We start from the raw sequence: 27,364 nt of genomic DNA on the forward strand, positions 1-27,364 counted from the left end.
CGGTAAAATTTCGCCGAACCTCAATGAGGTTAACTACCAGCGCGGTAGTTCTGTACTCATAATACAATCGATTTGATTACAAGACAGGCACTACGTTTACGTGCGCGCGCTTGTCTGCGTGTGTATGTAATGTTTATGTGTTTATTTTTTTTTCTCCGAATATAAGTGGGATCGAGATCGGCCTTCAAAATATTCCGATTTCCGATGCAATTATTGTTGTGTTTCCGCGGTCCTTAAATTATCTCGGTTACGCGTGTTTTAATTAAGTAAAATAGTATTAGTTTGCTGTTTCGATTTTTATCTCCAGTGCTTGAGAAATATCGTATGTGTCCATTGCTGTAAAACAAAGGAATCTTGTAAAAAATGGCTGAGGTAAAACCCGCTAGCAGTCAACAACAACCAATTGTCAAAATAGGTCATTATATACTTGGACAGACACTTGGTGTTGGTACATTTGGTAAAGTTAAAATTGGTGAACATCAGCTCACCAAGCACAAGGTGGCTGTCAAAATACTCAATAGACAGAAGATAAAGAGTCTAGATGTAGTTGGAAAAATACGTCGAGAAATTCAAAATCTCAAACTCTTCCGTCATCCTCACATTATTAAACTGTATCAAGTTATCAGCACTCCTACTGATATATTCATGATAATGGAGTATGTATCTGGTGGAGAACTATTTGATTATATAGTAAAACACGGTAAACTTAAGGAATTTGAAGCTCGTCGTTTCTTTCAACAAATCATATCTGGCGTTGATTATTGTCATAGACACATGATTGTACATAGAGATTTAAAACCAGAAAACTTATTATTAGATCATAATCTTCATGTTAAAATTGCTGATTTTGGCTTATCAAACATGATGATGGATGGAGAATTTTTAAGAACAAGTTGTGGATCACCTAACTATGCTGCACCAGAAGTTATTTCAGGAAAGTTGTATGCTGGACCTGAGGTAGATATTTGGTCGTGTGGTGTTATTTTATATGCATTATTATGTGGTTCTTTGCCTTTTGATGATGAACACGTGCCAACTTTATTTCGAAAAATTAAATCTGGTATCTTTCCTATACCAGATTATTTAAACAAATCTGTTGTTAGTTTGCTGTGTCATATGTTACAAGTAGATCCAATGAAAAGAGCATCTATTGAAGATATTAAAAAACACGAATGGTTCCAGCATGAACTACCTGCATATCTTTTCCCTTCACCAGTTGACCGAGATTCTTCAGTGATTGATACAGATGCTGTTAATGAAGTTTGTGAAAAATTTAGTGTAAAAGATTCTGAAGTTCATAATGCTTTATTAAGTGGTGATCCACATGATCAATTAGGTATTGCTTACCATTTAATAATTGATAATAAACGAATTGCTGATGAAGCAGCTAAAGCAGAATTAAAAGATTTTTATATTGCTAGTAGTCCACCTCCAACAGGAGGAAGTCTAGAGACATCAGCTTTAAATTCAGTTGCAAAACCACATCCTGAAAGAATAATATCTCAAAGAGAACGTGCTCTATCTATAGATCAAGGTGCCAGAGGATCTCCAATGAAAAGAGCTAAATGGCATTTAGGCATAAGATCTCAAAGCAGGCCTACAGATATTATGAATGAAGTATATAGAGCAATGAAAGCATTGAATTTTCAATGGAAAGTAATAAATCCTTATCATGTTCAAGTAAGACACATGAATCAAAAAACTGATAATTATATCATGATCTCACTGCAACTGTATCAAGTGGACTACAAAAGCTATTTGTTAGATTTTAAGAGTTTAACAAATGATCAGTTGGAAAATGGAAATTTACCTGCACCAACTTTAGAAATTGAAAATCAATCTCCAAGACAAGATATTGCTGTACAACCACAAAAAAAGTGTACAGGACACCATACAATGGAATTTTTTGAAATGTGTGCATCTTTGATTACCCAACTAGCCCATTAATTAATAAATACAAAATAAATATCTGTTGCAATTATTGAATGTAAGTAATAGGTATATACCAAATTGTTAAAGAAGTAAATGTTATCCTTAGATAAGCAATTAGTTGTTTTTTTTTGTATAATTTTCTCATTATATTTATAAGTACATGTCCATATAAATTTTTTGTAATGAAATTTGTGAGAGATTCAATCAATCTATCCCATCAGAGAACATACTAGGTTGTGCATACTAGGTTATTCCCCCTCTATGTGACCATACATCTATACTATACAGTATACGCTAGGTACACCTTAAACAAAATTTGGGGGAACACAATTTTGAAATACGGGATGCACTAATCACTGACAAATTTTCTCGTAAAAACAGATTTTATTAACAGAACATTTAAATGATCTTGTACCTATATATTATATGATTGTTCTAATAAGTGTAACATTTTATAGTTGCTTATATGTAACTACTTTTATTTCATTGTTTATTTTTATCATGTATGTTTCGAGAGTAATACTATGTATTAAATCTCAAGTCATAAAATAACATAAGATACCCAAAAGATGTATTTTTTTATAATTTATGTTTGAAAATGCTATATAAACTACCTATTGTTATACTATAACTATAAAATATTTATATGCAGATAAAAGCATTATGTTTAGATTTTTAAATTCGAATTTTTCAACATAAAATAAAATATATATTGTGCTTTTCAGGCATGAAAGAATGAAGAAAATCAACAATTTTAATATATTCATTATTTTTATAAGATTAAATAATTTTTACTGTGTTTTATTTGGGTTTGTAATAAATAATAAGTGATAAGTTGTCAATTGTTATTAATTACTATATTAATTTTTAAAGTTTTTGATCAAATAATTAAGTTATATTTTTATGTCACTTTTACATTTACATTTAAATATAACTAAGTTTTTACTTGTAATCAATAAAGAATAAAACTGTTTCAAGACTTGATTAAAAAATACATTTTTTTTAACTTCCATGTACTATACTTTGATTGTTTACAAAATTGGCTACATTTAAAATATAGTATCTGAACTAATTATGTTTGGTTTAAATATTGTATTGTATAGTGTACTTATAACTTATAAATAACTATTCTACTAATTACATTTTTAACTTAATTAAATCCTTAAGATGTGATTTTTTTAAATAGTCCTAAATTAAAATTTTATATGCCAAATGTATAATTACATATTGGATGAATATAATATATTATATTCATAGTATATTTGTATGTATTGTTATATTTTGTGAGAAAAGTTTTTTTTTACAATAAAATTGTTGTATTATATTGATTTGTTTTGAATTTTTTAAATATTTAACGAGAGAACACAATGTCCATTTGTGCAATGTCTTTGTCTTACTAACAAACTAACAATTAACATACCAAAATGTACATCTAGGAGTTCCCATTTTGTATTATCTTAAATTTTGGTGAAATTTGATCTATAATCAAACTTGAAATTAAGAACATTTTCTGAGTTTTCTTATTGGTTTTTAAGATACTTTAATTTTTAAATATTAATATTTAAAATTCTTTAACTCGCTTAAAAATTAAAATCCAACAAGAGAAACAAAAATGTTCTCGCTTTTAAGTCTGATTTTTGATAATAAATCATTTCTCTCCAATATTCAAGGTAAACACATACAATTAGAATTGCTAGACTTATACTTAAGTATGGTATACATTAGTAAAATAAAACAATACATGAAGGTACGGCTTTTTCTTAATATTTAAAATCATTTTAAAATAAGGTATTTTTGTAACAAACAAACACTAATGAACTTCATTAAAAACACATTTCATTCTTCCATTAAGAGCAATTATGTTAATAGATATGGTTTATTATGGTTTCATAATTATTTGATTATTCCTAAAAAAAAATTATTCATTATTTATAGTTACATTCGAGGTTACATTTTTAAGATATTTCCATGTTTATGAAATAATATAATGCTTCTTTAATCAAGTAAAGAGTACATTAAAAAGATGTCACACCCATATGTGATTACTGCATATTGTAAAAACATATTACACTTAAAAAAATTTGTGTTTGGCAGAACTAATATAAATATTACAGTATGAACCTAAATGTTGGAGGTTATTGAATAATTATAATTTTTAAGTTAATTATGACTTATAAGCAGGAGGCAAGTTGCCCTCCAAGATTTGATTTTGCCTCTCTATAATTTAATGTTAAAAATATGTAAGTAAATAAAGAAATTGTAAATCATTAATAATATATAAAATAGTATTAATTAATTTAAACTTTAAAGAGTTTTTAAATTTAAGTTATATTATTTTAAATTTGACTGTTATATTCAAAGTAAATATGCTTTTTTGCACATTAAGAAATAAAAATACTCAATTAAGTTAATTTTATTTTGAATGGTTTGGATTTTATTTACATTGGTTTTTTTTGCATTTTCCCATAGTTGTAGGCCTTAGTCGACATTGGCTTGATTAATGATTTATGTATGAGAATTTTAGTGTTTAGCTTGATGTGTTGATTGGATTTTAGTGTTTTAATTGAGCGTAGTCGTTCGTTTAGAGCGAGTTTTTTGTTCTGATATGCAGTCCCTAGGTAAGGCGACGGCCAAAGGTTAGGTCTAAGTCTTTATGGACTAGGATGATGAAATTGGTATGTTACTTGGAGACTTCTGGGCAGGGAAGGAGACGAAGAGTGAATGGATTTTGATTGGTTTACTTTAACTCGCCATTTTTCATACCAGACAGACATTAGGTCAAGGTGTTTTTGAAGATTTGAAGAAACAATGTATGGGTCTTCATGTACTGATATAATTGCCTTATCATCTGCACACACACAGATTTAAATATTAAAACAGTTCACGTATATAACTCAAGAATAACACATTGTACAACAATTTTATAAATATATTTGAACAGTATAGCTAATTACAATTCAAACTATATAAATTATTGAAAATGTCCTCCTTCGTTTTAAATACAACGACGTAAACAATCCGATCACTGTTCAATATTTGTACGAATCGTCTCCAACGGTATTTCTGCTGCTGCCTTCACAATGCTTCGCTTGAGTAACTCCAAATTTGCGTGTCATTTTTTACACACTTATTTTTAAAATGTTCTATAACCCATAATCAAGTGGGTTCAAATCTAGGCTTGTGGTGGGCCAGTCCTTAACTGTACATTAATACATAAATGACACCTTATAGTACTATATATATTTATATAATTCTGTATTTGAGTTTTGATTGCTAGATTTTAATTGAATGTTTGAGTACTTGATTAAAAAATAAAACAAACATTTGATTGACATTTTTTGATAGACATTACAAACCATTAAAAATCTAAATTTTAGATAGTTCTGAGATATTATTAAGTTGATGATTTAATTTCTGATTTTCGAAAATTATTATTATTATTTTTTAATTTAATAAAATATTAAAATGGAAAATAATACAAAAGGCATCTATTTTTTTAGGGATGAGGGGATATCAGTTACAATAATTATTATAATCCCAATTATCAGTATGAATTTTTAAGTATTTTTTGATAAAATAACCATTTTGTTTTAAACTTCCTGTATACATTTTTATATTATTTTTATTTGCTTACTTTATTTATCCAAATATTTTTCTATTAGAAATAATATTAATAGTTGATAATTCTAATATTATATTAACAGTTTAATATATTATATTTTTTATATTATTATGTAGTATATTGGTTGTAAAATAGAACAATGGGACTATAAACATAATAATATAACTGCGAGACAAAAATTGTTTTTTATATTTATTAGAATACATTATTAGCTAATACATTGATTATGTTGAAAATGTTACATATGATATGGCCAAGATAAAGAATTGTTGAAATAGTCCAGATTCAAATAAATATATAATTTACTAATAATATTTTTAATTGCCAAATAAATAGAATATAGAGACGAATTACGACATTATTAGTTAATACATTTGATTTGAACTAATAATTATTATTTATATTGATATCTGTTTAATCATTAGTATGTATTTGAATGTTTAGGATGCCTACCGTGGATGTACCTGAAATCCGTGTAAAAACGGCTTTCAATGGGTAAGTTAATGAATAATGTTAAATATTTTTTTATTTTAATTAAGAATTCAGTTACTAACGTTTCAAATATTTGTTTTAGGGAAGTTATGATTACATACATAGACCCAAAAATAACTGTTGACCAACTGCGATACGAAATGATGGTTATTTGTCGGTTTTCATCTGATCAAGATTTCACAATGAAATGGGTTGATGAAGAAGGTAATTACTTTTTCTTATAATAATATTAAATTTAAAAATAAAAATATGAAAAAAAATATATGTATAATTATTTTTTTTTAAATATTTCATTTAAAATTTATTATTAAAATATTGGTTTTTAAAAAAAATAATTAAAATTATGCTATCTTATGTTTGTATTTTCTTATTATAAATTTCTTCAAGTATATTAAAAAAGTAAAGTGTGATATTTATGTACGCCTTACAAGCATACATTTAGTATTGTTTATCTTTGATTAATAATTTTGTGTTATTAGCTTTAATAATAGAGTAAATTAACTTATTATCAAATTTAAAACTAAAAATATTCTCTAGGAAATGTCATATGCTCTTATTGATATTATTTTAAAGTGATTTATGAACATTTTAAATTTGTAATATTTTACATAGTTATAACTCACTTAAAAATGATAATATCAATAAAAGAAAATGACATTTTTAGATAATATTGCTACCTTTAAATTTGATAATAGGTAAATTTATTCTAATATTAAAGCTTACTTCACAAAATTTGTTCTGCTGAACACAAATTTGCTATAATGTACGTTACTAAGATAGAGACAACACATGCAGGTCTACCTCTTAAAGGTAAGAAAATAATCTGTTCACTGATTTTTTAAAGCATATATGTTTTTAAATAAGTTAAGAGTATGTAAAATACTATAATTTAAAAGAACTCATAAGTTCATAACTCTGTTACAAATTAAAATACTGTAAAAATACCAAACTTATAGATATGGATAATTTTTTTACCTCAAGAAAACGCTACATCCATCTTATGTTTCCTCTGTTACATATGTAGAAAATGATAAATTTTTCGTTCACAACATTTCATTTACTCTAATATTAAACCTTCTTATTTTTTAGGTAAATTAGAGGTATATCTTTAATTAATTAAACAATCTAACATACTTAAAAATTAAAATATTAATTATTACTTCCAAGATTTCTTAGATAATTTTATCTGTAATATGTTAATTCACTCTAATCCTAAAAATAACAATAAAATGGATTATTGTGAAGGAAAAACTAACAACCTACAATTGAATCTACTAAATGCAAATTTATTTTGCTATGTTGTACATTTATAAGATGAAACCAAATCATTAATAAGTGTGATGCATAATTAATTAATAATTATTATTCACCAAATAGATTTAAATGATAATTTTTTTAAATTAAAAAAACTATGTTTATTATTTGGTTAATAAATAACTTTTTTTTATTAGAGAAACAAAAAACAATTATATAGATATAAATAATAAATATATGCTCATCAAAACCTAAATTTTAGAGGTTGCTAAATTGCTAAAATTATTAACAGCAGTCAGATTTATTTGACCTATATCCATCAAACTAATTAATTTTCATCTTAGGCTTGGTTATAAAGTTTCTTAGGATGGAATCAAATTGCTTAATCTAGACATAACTCTTACTTATTTTTTGGTATAAATTGTGACTATGTGGTTCAATTGTATGTATGCATGCATAATGAAAGAACAGCTATCAACGAATATACATTTTGAACAAATAAAAATATATATTCTCAACCTTAGTATACCGATCGATTTACCAAGCATGTCTACTTTCATTTTATCATTTAATAATGCATTTATTTAAATTTAAATTTTCAAATTTTTAAGTATTCTTTAAAGACATAGGATGATACAAATTTCTTTTTTTTTTATCGAAATTTTGATGTAAATAATTATAAATTGAAATGAGTTATTTCTGAGCTAATAAAACTCAGAATTTCTAAGGATAAAAGCCTAGGATAATGAGTTTAAATCTATAGACTGTAGGGACTATGATGATTTGAATATTTAATATAACTAAAATTAATATTAATATATTAACATTATATTATATTTAATAAGTTTCTGAGTATAATAATATGTAGTAGAGTAAATATTTCATCTGTTTTATATTAAAACTATTTTTAGAGATTATTATGCTTGGTACATAATATATAAGATTTAATAACTCTGAAACCCAATCCTAGATTTTATAAAATTAGCTTTATTACCATATTTTTTATTTACCTTTGTTGCATTAAAAATATTTGGAATATTATATTTTTTCAACTACTAATCTAACTTAATCTTAACATTCTTAACTATTTAGTACTTACCTATTTATTATATAATAATGGTTATAAATGTTATGATGTAAATCGAACAATTTTTAAATTGTAATTAAACTATAATATGTTACTATTAATGATATATTAATCCAAAGCCATTTTGTTAAATGTCTCTTTATTCTATAATAAAAATGTTAAGAACTGTACCCAACTTATTAACTCATTTATCATTAGTGACTATAATCTTCCATGAATAGGATTAACTATTAATATATGATACCTAATTATTGATGTATTTTTTTTCTCTTTTTGTTATTATTAATTTTTTCCCTGACTTATCAGGTACTATTAATAACAACTTCAAATATTCATCAAAAACTCCAAACCATATACAATTTTTATTAATCTCAAATTCTCGAAATATATGTCTAAATAAATTTATGTTTCAATAATGAAAGTGCTATATTTATTATTTTGTACTATTTTTTGTTAAAATTATGATATATGGTTCAAAAATATAATGCAAGTAATTCTATATAAATGTCCTAGCATATGAACGAATAAGCAGATAGGTACATTTTTGCGTGCATTAAATATTAATGATAAAAATAATAAACATACCACAAATTAAAATAGATCGTAATAAATGCAACTAACATAAATAATTTAAAATTCGCAATTGTTTTTTTATATAATATATATTGACTATATTAAAATAAATTATTTTTACATTTAGGCGATCCGTGTATATTATCTACACAAATGGAATTGGATGAAGCCGTTCGATTATACGAACTCAATAAAGATTCCGAATTAACGATACACGGTAAGTCCAAACCCTCTTCCACCCACTCCTTGATAAATTGAATACAATATTTTCAATGTCCATTATAATTTTCCCTTGACACATGTCACATAGGGTATTATTTAAATGAAAATAATCTTGATGTACAGGTATTAATGTATTATGCATAGGTAATAGCAATGTGTATGTAATGGTACTCAAACTTTAAGTCCCTCGTTATCGTTAGTCAAATGCGGCAAAACTGCAACTACAATATAACTTTATTATTCTTATTATTTGTGCCATTCTTGCCCCCCTTAGCATTGGTGTCCCCAACACCTTTTGGTTAGGTACATGGGTCACGGGTACAGCTTGAACAGTGGCGGTGAGGGTGTTAGGAATCAGGTGGGATATCCCCTCGCCCCTACGGTGGTTTCGTGAACGGGCCGAGCGGGGAAGTACGGTACGTAATGCCGGATTCGGCGCTCTGGTGTTTTGATTTTAGGGTGGAACCTCCGTACGGACAGCGGTACAAGAAGTGCGTGTTGTGTCTCCAAAAAGCTCAATACACATCGCGTTGTGGTTTATTATGTCGACGGTAAAAATACTAATTCGTTCATAACGCATTCGGTGTAATGACAATAATAATTGTTGAAAGTAAACAGTTTCGTGTGGCTTGTAGGGCGTTAGTACAGTAGGTTTTTTTCTACTACTACTATTATTATTATTATTATTGATTTTTCAATTTGTCGTCGGGTTGCGCGGCAGTTGATGAACGCTTTCTCGTATCGTGTACAACGTGTCTGTTCGTATTTTCGTGATGGTTTGTGCGTTTACGTATTGGTTGATAACTTATCTAGATTATCTAATTAATGTTGATTCTTTATACGCGTTTTAAAATTTTGTTTAATTAAAAACATATTAATATTTTGTGAATTCTATTCGCTTATATATATTATATTTATTTATTAATTTATCATCATCAATAATAATACAACGTGCCACCCATGTTCAATCAATTGCTTGTTAATGAGATTCGTTATTCATGGATGATCGGATCAATTATTATTGATATATTTTTCTAGTTATTTATCATTAGTCACTAGTTAATTATATGCGAATATTTGGGTTTTTTTTTTTATCATATTCATGAATTAATAATACATTTTTAAGGGGCGGATATTTTGGTTATATTTTTAAATCATTACGTTTTTCCGATTTATTCAGCTTTACTCTTGCTTTTTTTTAATTCAACACAACTTTTTTTGGGATTCATAAGTGTTAAAACAACATTTTGAACTTAAAGAAAGTGAAAATAAATTAGTCCATTATGGCTTGGGGTTACTGGAGTGCATCAACTGTTTCTGACCGAGGCAAGTCACCAAAACGGCAATCTTCATCTTTGGGTTTTTATAACCATCATGTACCGATTTCCACCCCAGCTCCTCCATCTACATCGTATTACCAACATCAGTCCTTGCACAGCACTAGTAGTTTTGGTTCTATAGAAGATGATGACTATCATCATACTTCCACATTTTACCGTCGTCCTTCACTTGGAGATATAGAATTCACAGGGCCTGGTTCATTATCTCTATTGTTGAATCAGGCTATTCCTCCTTCTCGGCCTAGAACACCACCACCACGTCATTTGTATGCTCCTCCTACTTCACTAAGTTTGCCAGATTCGTGTGGATCAAATATGACTATGCGACAAAACATAAATTGTTTTGGTTACCAATCTACTCCTATTGTACAACATTATCCTTGCAGTGTTCACGACCCATCACCATCTCCTTCTATATCTGATGATGAAGACCATGTTTACGCCACAGGTAACAAATACAATGGTAATGTTGCCAAAAAAATCATAATCGTTTGTAAATATATGGATATGTTAGTGTGTAGATGTGTGCGTGTTTCATGTGTAGTTGTAGTAGTAGCTATATTAGTGGACATTTAGTAAAGTATTATTAGTAATTATAATTCATTATTATTAGACAATAATTAAATTTACTTATGTTTGTTTAAACATAAAAATCTGTAAATTTTATGGTTTAAGTATATTATATAATATATATTGTTTCTAATTTTTTGTTTTGACAAATTTGGTATAATTTAAATTACTGATGTGTTGGACATTAAAATTTGAGTTCCATTAAGCACAGACAATGCATGTTAACAATCAAATTACATTTTATATTAATTAAATAAATTAGTATTGAGTAATGCATTTAAGTAGATTCATATTATAATTTGAAAATTCTTCTGAATGTATTGTGCTCAATATTTATTACTTTAAGGATACCATTATTATTTAACATATTTTTGACAAAATGTTGGACTTTTGAGAAGGAAGATACAATATATAATCAATCAGTTCTTACTATCAAATTCTTTATTTTATGCTATAGATCAGGGTTGGGCAACTGGTGGCCCACGGACCACATCCATTCCGCAAACCTTTTTTATCTGGCCTGAGCTACATTTTCAAATTACATCATACAATTTCAAAGTCAATCGTCTATATTCTATGCTACGTCTATACTAAATTAAAATGCATATTTTGAATGACCTTTTTTTTTGCTCTCTATACTCTGGCTCGCTAAATTTTTATTTTCTAAAAATTGGCCCTCTAATAACTTTCAGTTGCCCATTCCTGCTATAGATGTATGAATTACAACTATTTTAATCGATATATTATAGTATATTTTAAATTTTATGCTTGAAAAATGGAATAATAAGACCAGATTTTATAATTATTGCTCTTATTACATATGGAATGTATAAGATAGTAGATTTATTTATTTTACATAAATATTTGAAATACATAATGTTACTAAACTGACTATTAATATTATATAATAATTAATCATTTATATTTTTTTTTAGTTTTTCCTAATGTTCCACCAGCACCAGGAATGCCTTGTCAAGGAGAAGACCGTAAGTTTTTAAATTTAAAATATAACATAAAAGCTATGAAGAAAATATAGATTTTTATCCTATGAAATACATTGATAATTTGTAGGTAGTATATACAGACGTGGAGCTAGAAGGTGGAGAAAACTGTATCGAGTGAATGGACATATTTTTCAACCAAAAAGGTTTAACAGGGTATGTGTAATAAATGAGTCCTATACATTTTAGTGTTGCCAAATTATTTTAAGAAAATTAACAAATTTTTATTTTTATTTTTTATTAGACTTTTATGAATTACACTATTATTAAATTTCATCAAAATTCTTAATGTTTTTTTAATAATAAGGTACATCTATTAAAAAACTGTTGTCAAATTATTACTAATTATTGTAGTACTACTGATTCCTTTTGTGTTATTGTATCAGTATAATATAGCTTATAGATATATTATAATTAAAATAATACAAATATACTCAGTTAAACATTAAATTCACTTGTATTATTTTACGTGTTATTACGCAATTAATATCTTTTTATAGTTCTAAATTATATTAACTATATTTTCCATTAGAAAGAGGTCTAAGGTCAATTAGTTTTTATGTGTATCTGCATTCTGTATACAATAAAAGTAAGATAAAATGTATGTTGACGTTTAATTAAATATCAACTAGTTATTAAAAAATAGTAATAATAATTAATTTTATAAGGCTATATGTTTCTTAACAAATAAGATAAGTTTGAATGTTGTGTTCTACGTTCTTTATATTAAATGCTCATTCAATGATTTTTACTAAAATTATAAAATATGGGAATATTTTGCAGTTTTTCTACTAAGCATCAAGTACATGACAATAATTTAGTATGTAATAGTAACAGTGATGTAAACAGTTTGTTTCAATTTAATCTACTATTTAACTATAATATTATTAGTTATAACTATTTAATTATTATTATTTTATAACCAGCGAGCGTTTTGTGCTTATTGTCATGATCGAATTTGGGGATTAGGACGACAAGGATTCAAATGTATTCAATGCAAATTGCTTATTCACAAAAAATGTCATAAGCTTGGTAAAAAAACTTGCACTAATGATCCTATAGTTATTGATGATACCAATGGTGACTCACAAACATCTTTAAGTAATTATAAAAATATATTTTATCAAAATTATCATGTATATTTCATGCGTATAATATTAATTTATAGGTACACCTAGCTCTGATACTGCTTTGCCAGATTTAAAAGAATATTCTGATCAAAATTCTGTTATTGATCAATCGGCCGATTCTGTTCCCATTGAAGATCCACAAGCTAAAAGTAATATTTCACAATAATATTGTTATGATATTATTTAATGTTTAATTATATTTATAGCAGGTGATGAAGAGGTTGGAGTTTCACGTCAATATTCTATTGCTGATTTTGAGCTGATTAGGGTTATTGGTCGTGGAAGTTATGCTAAGGTGTTAATGGTTGAACTCAAAAAAACAAAATGTATTTATGCTATGAAAGTTATAAAAAAAGCACTTGTTACAGATGATGAAGTAATTATCATATTTTAATTAATAATAGCTAAAAATCATTATGTATATTGATTGATGTAATGATGTTAAATAAATAATCACTAAGTTTATTTATTTACAATTCAACATTGAAGAATTATATTATAAATCTGTATAATAGTTGGAAATTTATTATTTTTTGAATTGTATTATAAAGGAAAATATTTTTTAAAATTAAAGCAATTTGTATATTACTATTTGTTTGTTTGTCAAATAACAGCCATTTATCTTAAATTCCATGGTATGGTTGACAATCTAATTTATGAACAACCAACCTCTTTTTTTATTTAACCTCTTTTTTAAGTTTATTTCAGTTAACATATTATTTATTATATAACTTCTAAAATATTTTTTTTACTTGATTTTATTATTTCATTTATAATAAAATGATTACAACCATGGACATATTTTGTATTAATCAATTTATACTTGGTAAATTCAATAATTTGTCATTCTTTTAAAATTAAAACATATACAGTCAAAAACAATACTTTTTTATATTTATATGTTATTACTTATTAGTGTTTGTATAATAAAATTATAAGTTTCCAAGGTTGTGATATTTTGAATATTATTTAACTGGTTAGTTGGATAATAGATGTGCAATAATTAATACATATTTGTTTAATTTTAGGATATTGATTGGGTTCAAACAGAAAAACATGTTTTTGAAACTGCCTCTAACCATCCATTTTTGGTGGGTCTCCATTCTTGCTTCCAAACTGCCAGCCGTTTATTTTTTGTGATTGAATTTGTTCGTGGAGGTGACTTAATGTTTCATATGCAAAGGCAAAGACGTTTGCCTGAAGAACATGCTAGATTTTATGCTGCAGAAATAAGTTTAGCTTTGAATTTTTTGCATACTAAAGGTATAATCAATTGTTTTTTAAGATTTAATATAGTAAATTTTATATTAATTCATCGAAGTTTTTGATACAGTTATTTGTTTAATATTTTAACTAATTTAAATTTTATAATCAAGTAAATTTAAAAAAAATATCTATATGTATGTAGAAAGACCAAACTAATTGAAATAATTTATGTTAAGAGGACGTAGAAACCGCATGTGTTGTTTCTGTCTTACACATGTGAGACATAGCAAATTTTCGTTCACCAGTTTCAATCAGTTTGTGCTGTTAGTTTTGATATTAGAATGAACTGACCTATTATAAAATTTAAAGGTAAGATTATTATCTAGGACCCCTTGTAGCCTTTTATTGATATTATTATTTTTAAGTAAGTTATGATCTTTTTGAAACTACATTTTAAAATTATCATAACTTACTTAAAAATAAACAATATCAATAAAAGGTTACGCGGGGCTCTGGATAATAATCTTACCTTTAAATTTTATAATAGGTCAGTTCACTCTAATATCAAAATTAACAGCACAATATTGAAACTTGTGAATGAAAATTTGCTATGTCGCATGTTTGTAAGACGGAGATAACATAATATACGGTTTCTACATCCTCTTAATGATTTGTTGATTTAATTAATTGAATTTGTAGAATATTATAAAATATTATTAGAAAAAAAATAATAATATATTTTTGTATTCATTTTTATAGATAAGAACTAATATGTTATATTATTAAGTACTAATAAAATACTAAATAATAATATAGAACGGAAGTTAAGTTAACAAAATTTGTTTGACAGAATAACTTTTACCTGTCTTTTTAAGATTTGAAATTACATTATTTTGTATATTTATGGTTTAAGAGCATATTTTCAATATAAATTTAGCAATTTTGGTGCATTCATTTTAAAGCCCTACTCAGAGACCTATTTTACCTATTTTATGTTTGGGGTTTTATCTATAAATAACATACTAATTTATTTTTATTAATTTTAATATAATTTTCAATTATTTTATTTAAAAAAAAATTCTTGTACCTTTATGTATTCATATTTGGTAGACAAAGGTCATACTAATAATTTGGATTGATGTTTTCCCTACCCATTAATTTCAATTATTTTTTAAAATCTGTTGGCACTTATAGGATATAATTAATAATATTTTTTTGACAAGTTACCTATTTTATATTAGTAAAGTATTTCAATTTAATAATAAATACTAATTGTTATATTATGAAAAAAATTAATTACACATAGGCATATCTACAGGGGGTGCAGAGTATACACTTGTACCCTCTAAGATTTCAGGTGACACCCACCATACACTCATCAAATATAGGTATTGGTATACAGTCATGTATGTATATATACTTAGATAATAGAATAATATTAAGCAAACTTGCAGTTATACTAGTTGTAGCCAGTATTGCATTTCACAGTAATTTTCTTATCGGGAAGTGATTAGTGACTATTAAATGCCATATTAGTTGAATTCATTGGGATATACCCAAGCCCCAAAAAATATCTAATAGTTACCAGATTACACACTTTTAGTAAAAGGCCTAGACATGCCTACGATTATACATTTCAGTATATTTATTAGTAAAAAACAATCAATAAAAAAAATGAGTAAAAAATTGTAAAGAGAATTATAATTTAAAAAAGTGTATTTATTTATACATTATTATATTATTGTATTAACTTTTTCATTTCATTATTATATTGTTATTTCAGGTATAATATATCGAGATTTAAAATTGGATAATGTACTACTTGATCATGAAGGCCATATAAAATTGACGGATTATGGAATGTGTAAAGAAGGAATAAGGCCTGGAGATACAACTTGTACATTCTGCGGTACTCCAAATTACATTGCTCCAGAAATTTTAAGAGGAGAAGATTATGGATTTAGGTATACATTTTTATTTAAATTCTAAATTGAATAATATAGGTATAGTTATAATTAATTATTGATTTCTTATTGTTAAATTAAAATTATGTTGTACACTTAAACATAATATATTATGTTGTATAATTTAATTAAATACTTGATGTTAAGCTAATTTATTTTGTTTTTCAGTGTTGATTGGTGGGCTTTAGGAGTTCTTTTGTATGAAATGTTAGCTGGTAGAAGTCCATTTGATATTGCCGGAGCATCAGAAAATCCTGATCAAAATACTGAAGACTATCTATTTCAAGGTAATATAATACAAATAACAGTTATTTTAAAACTTTTTTCCATTGTTTTAAACTTTTTTCCAGTTATTTTGGAAAAAACTATACGTATTCCAAGATCACTTTCCGTTAAAGCAGCATCAGTTTTGAAAGGATTTTTAAATAAGAATCCTGTTGATCGTTTGGGCTGTAATCGAGACACAGGATTCTATGATATCATAACTCATCCATTCTTTAAATCTATTGATTGGGAAATGGTAAATCATCTTAATAACTAACTAAATATTATCATTAACCATTTTAAATTGTTATTATTACTAAAGCACTTGAACAATTTATATGATTTTTAGTTAGAACAAAAGCAAGTTAGTCCTCCTTATAAACCAAGATTAGATTCTGATCGTGACCTTGCAAATTTCCCACCAGAATTTACGGATGAACCTGTTCATTTAACACCTGATGATCTGTAAGTAGATTTAAAATTTTTATTTATTAATAAGTAATAATCAATATATAGTGGTGATTGGGTAATTAAATAATAATAAATTTAAGATATTATGTTTAAGTTAACATTGTTATTTAAGTAATATTAACACTTAGTTCAGGCATTTGATTGTGTTTGGCACAAAAGGCTTCTCCACAATATTAGATGGATTCCCACTCTCTTTTACCTAACCCTTAAACTCCTTAACACTCCAAATTTTTCAAGTGAGATTTGAAGATTAACTATCCGCTCTTTATCCAATTAAAACAGGTGTTCCTCAAAGTAACATTCTTGCCCAAAACATGTACAATCTATACCCATTCCAATCTTATCAATAAAGCTATTTTGCTGAAGATACATTTATCATTTCTTCTGACCCAGACATCAATATTGTCATCGACAACCTTCAAAACTTTTAAAAACTTAAATGAACTTCAAATCTGGTTCAACCTATGGTAAATAGAAATAAACGAAAATAAATCATCATGCGTCACATTAAAGTTAGTCCCCCACTTTCATTAAATAATAAAATAATTCCCATTGTCAACTCAGTTAATTACTTAGACATAAATTTTAATAAATGCCAAATTTATGCTACTCACATCTAAACTAAAAAAATATTCTTGAATTAAAACATCATAGTTTAGTATACTTATGCTAATATATTTTACTCAATAATAGAATTTTTCTACGAACAACAAATTCAACCCGCGATGACTTGTGTCATCCAAATCTGGAAATCAACCTAAGTCTCAAGTCCAAAATTGTTTTGATCTTTCCAGTAATTTATTTTTATTTACTAAAGCTCTATGGTACATTGGTCACAAAACTCTTCAAAAAGATATCTCTCTGTACTCGTTTTCTCTATAAAACATTATCATTCCACTCCAACTCCTTTAGCCCATCCAAATCTCCTAATATCAAATCCCTTCTCTCACTCTTCTGGATAATTCTTGCTGCCGCTTAAAGCATAATTGGCCATGTGATCTCTTAACCATATAATTAGGAAAAGGCATAGTAAAAATTCTTTTGAGTTGAAGTAGTATTACTGGAAACTCCCTTCGCTCAAGCCGCCAAGCCCTGTTAACTGTATCATGTATATTACTTATTGTATTTTTTCATACAGATTTTAAATATTTATTTTAAAATAAAAAAAAAGTAATATTAACACATTTTGTCAAAAAATGAATTTTCACTTATTTTTATAATAATAACTTCTTAAACATTACATTTATGTGCGCCAAAAATTAACATTGTCACACTTGGCACAACATTTAATAGTTAGTACTTGCACATATTTGATAAAATTAACTTTTATGAAACAAACCGGATCTACTTAAACTTAAATAGGAGTTTATTTGCATTACCTTATAATGATGGATTATAATTTGTAATTTTAATAGCATTAAATGTAATAAATTGACTAATCAACAATTTTAGAAAATTTAAATTGTTATTTTTAACATATTTAAATCTACATAAATATTCAATTATGGGGTTAGGGGTAGGTCGTAGGTATATACATTTGTAGCAAAGTATGAAATGTAAATTTATAATTGTGATTCATTTTTTTGTTAATATGTGACATATATTAGTATTATATTAATTAATATTATTTTGAACAATCTAAAGTTTTTATAACATGTCTTATAAATATTGCATAGTAAACCTATAATCGTTTAAATCGTTTTTAGAATGCAATTATTTATTATTTATTTCAAATACTTAATAACTACACCAACAACAATAATAGTCACAGTCCAGGGTCTAAATAGTGAATTAATTGTGACAAGCATTTTACCTAGATTCTGAATATTCTGTATTAGATATTTTTGACACATATTTAATACAACTATGGGGTGATTCACTAAGCATGATCAGAATATTATAATGTTGTAAGCATTTATATTACTACTAAGTTACATACTCTAGTCTTTGCATTATTTTACAATAATCTGTTTATAATTTTTTTTTTTTATATGTTTATCTAATTTTATTATTTTTTTAACGTTTAATAAAGTTAATTTTATATTTTTTAATTATGTTATACTACCTATAATTTAAGATCTTAGATATTTTGTTTTAGGATAAGTAATTTGTGGCTTAAAAATTTATTTATTTACTTACTAAAAATGACACTACAAAGTCACAGATAATTAAATATAAAATTAGGTTTGTTAAACGTTTTAAAATATTAAAGTTAGATAATCATATTAAAAAATGAAAATTTTTTAAAGGGATAATGATTTTTTTCTTAGAAAATTATAGTAAATTAATTATAAATTTTTTCAAAATCCCGGAGTCCCTATCTGTAAGTGGAGGGTACCCGTGAAGTTGTGGCTCCCCCAACATAATAAAATGTATTCTAGAAGATCTAAAGGTATGCAAATACTGATAATTACATAACAAATTATTACAAATTAATTGCCAAATCATTCGAAAGTCTCGGGTATGTAGCTTTGAGTGGGAGGGAGGGCAACTTCATGGATGTCGTCATACACCGTTTTATTGTTTTGTTTTTTATAATTTTTTATTGGTAAAAATACTAAATGCATACATTTTGTTTATTATACTCGTATATAAGTACACTTTTGTTATTAATTTTACAAAATTATAATATGTAATATGCATATTAAAAAAAGTCCCATATCTGTACTATAGATACTATAACCATTGCGGTATTACCAAATCAATCGTTTCAAATTTCAATAAAAAGAAACTATACGTTATAATATCTTTTATAAGGGGATACATAAAAAGTTTTTCCACAATATTAATAAATATCGTAAAAGTTAGATGTAAGGTTTATTTTGTTGTTTCCTCTGTCAAATTTGAATTATGTCCATCATTTCTAAATAATAGAATTTTTTTCATTTTACGGTTCTGATAATATTAAAAATAAGTGGTTAGTATGACAAAAGTTATAATATATGTTATATCTTTCCGACATTATATTCACGCCAATAATATAAGATTTCCCCTTTAAAATTCTCTTTAATGCATTGCGTATTTTGTATTTGTTCTATACACACATGTATTTCCGTACTAAAAGCATGCAGACCAAAAACTTTCAGTTACAATGTCCATAAATCTATCGACTATTGCCTCGAATTTTTGGAGTTGCACTGTATTTATTTTCATTTGAAATTCTTTTCTGTACTATATTTTCTTTTTTTACTATATTTGTGAATTGTGGCTCTACGGTCTACTTTTTATATTATGTTATTATAAATAATAATGTATATTTTATGTAGGTATTGTATACATAATATCTAGTATAAATCAAAATATTAATGCGTTCTATTTTTATTATATTAAATATAAACTACAGCTTTAATGTTACTTGATGACAAATTTCAAGCACCACAAGTACACCACATATACATAAACATGAATGTTTTTTTAAAATTTAAATCTATTAAAGAAATTATGTATAGATTTTAATATTAAATTCGTGTGTATTTGATACTCTATTAAAAATGAGAACATTTTGTCTTCGACTACAAAACTTTTTATAGATTCTAAGTAATCATCGATTAAAAATTATAAACTTAAATAAATTGTCCTTAATCTTTGAAAAGATCATTAAAAATGTAATTTTTGAAATTAGTGTACGGAAACGTAGTAATGTTTTAACTTAAAAATAATAGTGACCGATAGTTTTTTTATATTTTAAACATTTTTAGTTTTATTTATTTTTTTTTAGTTTGCAGTTCTGATTTTAGATACTATGTATAGTTAGTATTATATTACTTAGTAATCATATGTGATTCCAACTATATACTTTTAGAACTTGAAAATAAAATTTAAATTTAATACAGTAGTTTTATAAATATTTGCATTTTTGTAAGCTGTATTATTTCACAGCTCACTATATATTCACATTTAAATAAATATTGAGTTGTAGGCTCTTTTTAAAAATAGTTTTTAATTTTAAGTTTAGTAAGACTCGATTCAAGATTATATATGTAGATTAACTGTAAGGCATTATTCTCCTTCTACATATTTTAGTTATAAATATTAAATATATAATTCGTACGATTTTATTTTTTTAACATAAAATTATAGGTAACAATATATAATAATATAATATAAGATAGAAAACTCCGCTTTACGTCCAGTCTTTGTGAGGTATTCTGTGTCTGTCTAACCATGTTTTGTGCTCTTTAAATTAATAAATATTACAATCAACTAATGTGAACTCGGTCTTTTTGACGGTTTGCTCCGTGAGTGCGTGATTTTTTTTATAAAATGAAAGGCGATCATATTCCGTGTCCACTGTAGTACACTACAGTAATATAGTCGATGATTTTTTTCCTTGTCCTATTCATACCTATATATAATGTGAACGTTTTGTTTGGCATTCACAACAAAAGGGCTATTATTATAATGACGATGTCGACGGCCGTCGCGCCACCGACGACGACGACGACGGGTGACCCTGATATTTAAACCGATCTAGGACCCTAAACTGGGAATAATAATAACAAGCCGAGGAAATAGTTTTGTATTCTAAGGAGCACACGACTATGTTTAAGGGTGGGTATACCACTGCATTGTTTTAACAAGGGATTATTATAATTACTTGCTCCCCCCCAGAATTTCCCCTGTTCAGTCCTGTTTCACACGTCTCCTATTTCCTGCACTTTTTAATTGCTACCCCGACCAAAAGAAAAAAAAGATCAGCTGCTTCACTTCGCGCAGCTCTGTTTCTTTGCAGCAGTTACCCGAGGTCAAGCTGTTGAAAAAATGCATGCCTCTACCATTCTTGCTTGTACCCATATAGTATAATATCTATGTACAAGCACGGATTTCGTAATGTTTATTTCCTTCTGCGGGTGTATTTATTTAGTTTTTCCTCCTTTCTTTAATGCTCTCACTTCTCATTATTTTCGTGTGGGGTCGGATAGGAGTGGAAAACAATCTATGCTACTAACGAAAAGAGCTGCTGTGTGCTCTATGAATAATGATATTATTTTCGTTCCGTGACATTATGCTTTATCTGTAGCTTAGCCGATATCGACAATTCTTATTTTTTTTATGCTGTACGAGTTTCTAATAGCGTGTTTCACTTTTAATTTCTTAAATCCAAGAACGTTCGAGTAAATGATTAATATTATGTATTTTCGTCAGCGGACTGATGTGTTACTGCTCGCCTTGTGCGCATATAAAATATAATAAAATACTTAGTTGTTTGAAATCTCCAAAAATAATATTTTTGAATTAAAACAAAATATAACTATTTGTAATTTCCTCAAAATTTAAACTTCCAGTATAATAAGACGTATATACTTATAAAAAAACTCAGATCATTATAAAATCATTACATTTATCACTTCACTTAGAATTTAAAATGAAAATATGCAAAGTTAAATTAACTATATAATATATATCCAATTCCATTTAATAAGTCATGAAAAAATGTACCAAAACAAGTATTGCGTAGTTACCGCCATCAGGAAAAATTCAAAGTTCATTGAAATCACAATTATTCTAGTAATAATAATACAATACGTTACTATTCTGCACTCAGTGAATTAAATCGAAATGAGTGCTCAATATATTATTTAATACATGACCTATTTGACCTCTAAGTTTCTATTTTTCGTATAAGATTCCAAATGTTATTATCTTTGTTAACCTAATTACAAAATCATTTTATCAAGTTTTATTTGTTTTAATTGAAAAAAATATATTTAATTTTTACAACAGTAATTATTGCTATATTCATTATTCTTACTTGATTTTCTTTTCATACACATAGACATAATTGTATTGATTTAGTAAATTAGTTAGTATTAAATACCTACTTCAATATTTAATAAGCTCATTTACGTATAATAATGTCATTATATTTGCTGCTAACCTTTAAACTTTTTTAAGACTTAATAAAGAATTGTGTGAAAATTATATTTTAATGAAGGAGGCATGATGGAAGTGCACAACCCTTCACTGTTTTATTCTTGCAGTTTAACCATAACACAAATTATCTCATTGTTTTAGTTCATTAAGCAGACGTCAATGTTTTCGACAGCTAAAGTTATTTATTACTAATTAGTTATTAATAATAAATTATTTTTATAATTAGTGTGACTTTTTATAATTCATTGCTCCATTATTATTATTATTTTTCGAATAAATTATTATTGATATTATGTATTATACTAATTATATTAATTCATATAACAATAAAATCAATTCAGTGACATTTGTATGCACCAATTTAAGACAGTTTAAGAGTAATACTATATACATATAGTTGATATAATATATATAGTTTATTTTAGTATACTTCTGTAAATTATGTTCTACGTCCGTGGTGTATATATGTATTTTACATCTTTCTAGTGAGTTTTTCGGTTATTGATCTTTTCAAATCGCGTCGTCGAGTGCCAATTAAAAATATTTTATAGGAACCATACGAGAGTCGTAAAATCCAACATACACGTATTATATGTACTATACCAAGTGGTCTATAAATTAAATCTGTTTTTTTCCCTTTACTCCTTCCAAATGCGTATTATAATTTATTTATATTCTGCACGATCTATTGAAATATCATTATTATTTAATCCAACAGGCAACATCTTTCGTGCTTGATTTATGCCGTTTAAAAAAATGTATGTGCGTGCGCGATCCTAAATTATCACCGCCACATTTTGACGACGTAAAAAACGAAAATAACAACACGACGACAACGCCACCGCAATAGTCCTATACCGCGCACATACTTTCATTCTATACATGTGCCTATTCGATAACGAGCATCACGTATCCGGTAAATACGGGAGAGAAAACATTGGAAGTCTGTGAATAAGGATAATGATAGTTTTAGTGCGTTTTTCACAAACAATTTTCGCGTGTTTATTCGTGAGAAAAAATAAAATATATACACCGTGGCCAGACTATATTGTGTAATATACGGTTACGTTTTTTTCATAGCAATAATAATATTATAATTTTCTCAATTTTCCCCACGACTGATCAAATTGGAAGTTCCTATATCTATATAAAATAATTAAGATACGAATTTTCAATAATGAATTATAAAAACTTTTTTCGTAGGTATATAGATGATGCGTATTATTGAATAAATATGTATCTATAATGGTTCTTGTCCGTGTGAAACTCTTTTCAATGAAAAATGTATTTATTCTTAAATGTACTATAAAATTGCATACGCTTACATTTAACATATTGCCACGAGAAGACCTAGTGTACATAGGAAATAATGAATGATAAATCGTGTACGTAAGTTTTCTCAGTTGTATTCACTCGCTGTTGGTTTACTACAAAGAGGGGGGGGGGGGCGTTTTGTCGTGCCAAAAAATCGGAAAAATTCGGCAGCGCATAAACCCGCGGGACAGTTGCCAAATGACAACGAAGACAACGACATGCACTATATATTATATGAACCCTATGATCAGCTTTTCCCAATCTCCATCAGCAACCGTATTAGACTGTGGTATTATTTTTTTTTTGATTTTGTATGGTCCAATCACCCCGTTATATAATAATGCAGGATGACAACGACAATAAAATAACAGATGGAAAACGTATGCTCTCCTTTTGCTTTCTTGTCTCCAACGACGATTTAGGGACTTGATAGTCGTCTCTACCAACTAGGAAATCGTCGAAACTTTCCATGTATCATGTGTAGCATATGCAGGGTGGCAAATAGCTCTCGGCTCCAAGCAGGCGCCTTCGTTTTAATAACGTCGATGTGGTAAACTATATATTACCATCTATATTTTCCCGAAAATTGTCGCCGTCCCGCGTTATGAGAATATTCTAATATAGAAGAGTTTAATATAATATTGTTGCCCTCCTTTAACATATAATATTATATATTATTTCACTCGGACCACAGACAGTTGGGTACGAATAGCCAAATCTAAATTATCTCAGTGCACTAGATCTTCATATATTTTGCTTATATATGCCAAGTTTGGTATTCAGAATACATTTTTATTGGGTAATGGAGAGGAGGTGTTGGGACTGAAATAAGTTTTGGTGTATCAAATCCCCTAAATGTTCCTTATCCATTACTCCATTACTCTTTATATTATGTGCAATTATGGCTCGAATAATCTAATAACATTAGTGTACAAGATGGGCTTGTATATTATAATAATATAATATACTGTATACATGTTATATTTAATAATTTTTTTTCTCTCTTACTGCGGTCTGATCACGATTATCGGATTATGTAGTTAATCGTTTTTCGCATATCTTAATACGCAGTCTCGTATTATGTATTATTGAATTACACATGAATGTTTATTTAATTCTTAGGTTGAAAAGTATCGTGTGGTATGTTATTAACGAACGAATGTAAATTCAACCCTGCACATTTTTAGATCAATATTGGGTAGCTGCTTGTAAATTTCACCCTAAATTAGTATCTAAAAAAGGTATTAACAATATTAAATAATAAATGTATTGACAATTTCTTAAAAATATATAAGTATAATTAAACAAAGTAAAATATTAATAATAGTCAATATGTACCTAAATATATATTATCATAATTATTTATTCAAACGTCTATTTTAAATTACATATAATTTTCATTAACAAGTTTTCTGAGTTGAAAAAGGTTAAACTTACGATATTTTATTATAAGCTCTATTTTTAAGATTAATTTATAGTTTGAATGAATTAATATACATTTAAATTGTACTCATTGCGGGCATAACATACACCCTTGCTCTGCGTTTTCGCAGTGACCGCGAGACATATAAGTAATAACTCATACGTTACACTATGAGTTACGTTTACACACGCACAAACACAAACTCCTCGCGCTTATTTTTTATTATTTATTTTTAAAGTTTATAAAGTTTTGTTCGTGCCGTACTATTAGTATATTGTTTTTGTTTGGTTTTGTAAATATAGTGGAACCTCGATAACTCGAATCGGTTGGGGGCGAAAATAAAATTCGAGTTATCAAAAAATCGATTTATAGAGGTTCAAGTTATAATAAATTGAAATGCAAGGGACATGGCACTCTTCCGAGTTATAAAGGTTCCGCTGTATTATTCTTTTTGGTTCATACGATATTATGCAATTTTCTTTCATAGTTGTAACTTGTTTTAGAAATTAAACTTGTAATTTTCTTTTTCTATGTTTTGTTTTGTATGAAAACCGAAATTATTCGTTATTTTCAGCTTTGAAGATTGCCGACAATCGTAAAATTATGTTGAAATAACTTACTATTAAGTTAGGGTTTATGTTGTATTTGAAAAAAAAATATTATAATGTGATAGGTATATTATTTATATTATGTGTGTATTTAGAACTGCATTACGTGTCATAATATACAATAATATTGATAATAATTTAAAAAACTAAAATTAACTGCCTTTAATGTTTAAACCTATTACTCTTGACTGTATAACATTCAGCTACTTACGGTTTATGTAATATTAGGTATAGGAAAAAATTCTTATTTGTGCTCATTAATCAAAAGCGTATTGAGTTTTATCATAATATTCACTCATTGGTTCTGTAATTCATATTATTGTATACAATCAGTTAGTAAACTGAACAATTTTAATTCTCATTTTCCCAATGCTCTTGTACCTTATCTCGGATTCGTGTTGTAATGTATATCATACATATTATTATGTGTATAAAAATTAAAAACCAAGATTGAGTAATCAAGGTCGATTGGCAATGAAAATATTATTTTCGACCATACCCCAATATTGTCGCGCGCCACCGTTTTGACATATTTACGGTTTTTAAATTACAAATTGAAAAGCGACCGCCCGGGTGTTTGTGCGTGTGTGTGTCAATATTTTAGTGTAACGGTTTGCGGAGGTCAAAGGGACACGTCGTGTAATTTGTCAGGACACGCGCAATTATTCAAATTCTTCTCCGTCGCATTGTCCGCGTTATTATTGCTGTCCGTTTCCATTAGGCACATCCCCCGGGGCGTGAGATAACCGTGGTGGCGTTCCCTTCGTTTGACACCTACCTATTGGTTCATTATCTCGGCGCTGTTTTTTTTATTCTTCGTTTCTTTTCTCCTTCACGGTCGTCGCGTGTTTTTCTCCGGTTTCTCTGCGACGGTCTTCTCCGCCCGTCGAACCCTCCTCTATAATAATATATATTATAACAGTTTTGTCTACGGCTCATTTAGCATCCGAATTAGCATATCGCGATAAACGCGCGGACATAAAAAAAAAAAACACGAAGAATAAAAAATATGTATGC

The 27,364-nt window shown here is 27.1% G+C and overlaps 2 protein-coding genes across 5 annotated transcripts in view; both read left to right on the top strand.

Annotated features, from left to right (window-relative positions):
• The window catches only part of LOC132920977 (atypical protein kinase C), a 34,296-nt gene that overhangs the window by 162 nt on the left and 6,770 nt on the right, over window positions 1-27,364 (top strand). Inside the window, exons 2-14 of one of the 4 annotated variants that reach the window (XM_060983752.1) lie at window positions 5,999-6,049; window positions 6,129-6,250; window positions 9,088-9,177; window positions 12,028-12,078; window positions 12,164-12,249; window positions 13,020-13,194; window positions 13,262-13,372; window positions 13,430-13,599; window positions 14,252-14,486; window positions 16,213-16,393; window positions 16,562-16,680; window positions 16,744-16,913; window positions 17,007-17,122. In XM_060983752.1, the coding sequence (XP_060839735.1) occupies window positions 6,000-6,049; window positions 6,129-6,250; window positions 9,088-9,177; window positions 12,028-12,078; window positions 12,164-12,249; window positions 13,020-13,194; window positions 13,262-13,372; window positions 13,430-13,599; window positions 14,252-14,486; window positions 16,213-16,393; window positions 16,562-16,680; window positions 16,744-16,913; window positions 17,007-17,122 (1,676 nt within the window). In that variant the 5' untranslated portion in view covers window position 5,999. Of the gene's footprint in view, window positions 1-5,998; window positions 6,050-6,128; window positions 6,251-9,087; window positions 9,178-9,228; window positions 10,986-12,027; window positions 12,079-12,163; window positions 12,250-13,019; window positions 13,195-13,261; window positions 13,373-13,429; window positions 13,600-14,251; window positions 14,487-16,212; window positions 16,394-16,561; window positions 16,681-16,743; window positions 16,914-17,006; window positions 17,123-27,364 lie in introns of those variants that run through there. The other 3 variants (XM_060983750.1, XM_060983749.1, XM_060983751.1) reach the window with 3 other exon arrangements.
• Window positions 101-2,506, top strand: LOC132920980 (5'-AMP-activated protein kinase catalytic subunit alpha-2). The gene has a single exon (XM_060983756.1). The coding sequence runs from the start codon at window positions 364-366 to the stop codon at window positions 1,945-1,947; it is 1,584 nt and encodes a 527-aa protein (XP_060839739.1). The 5' UTR covers window positions 101-363; the 3' UTR covers window positions 1,948-2,506.

The sequence above is a fragment of the Rhopalosiphum padi genome, chromosome 2 (genome assembly GCF_020882245.1).
Source record: "Rhopalosiphum padi isolate XX-2018 chromosome 2, ASM2088224v1, whole genome shotgun sequence".
Lineage (NCBI taxonomy): Eukaryota > Metazoa > Arthropoda > Insecta > Hemiptera > Aphididae > Rhopalosiphum > Rhopalosiphum padi.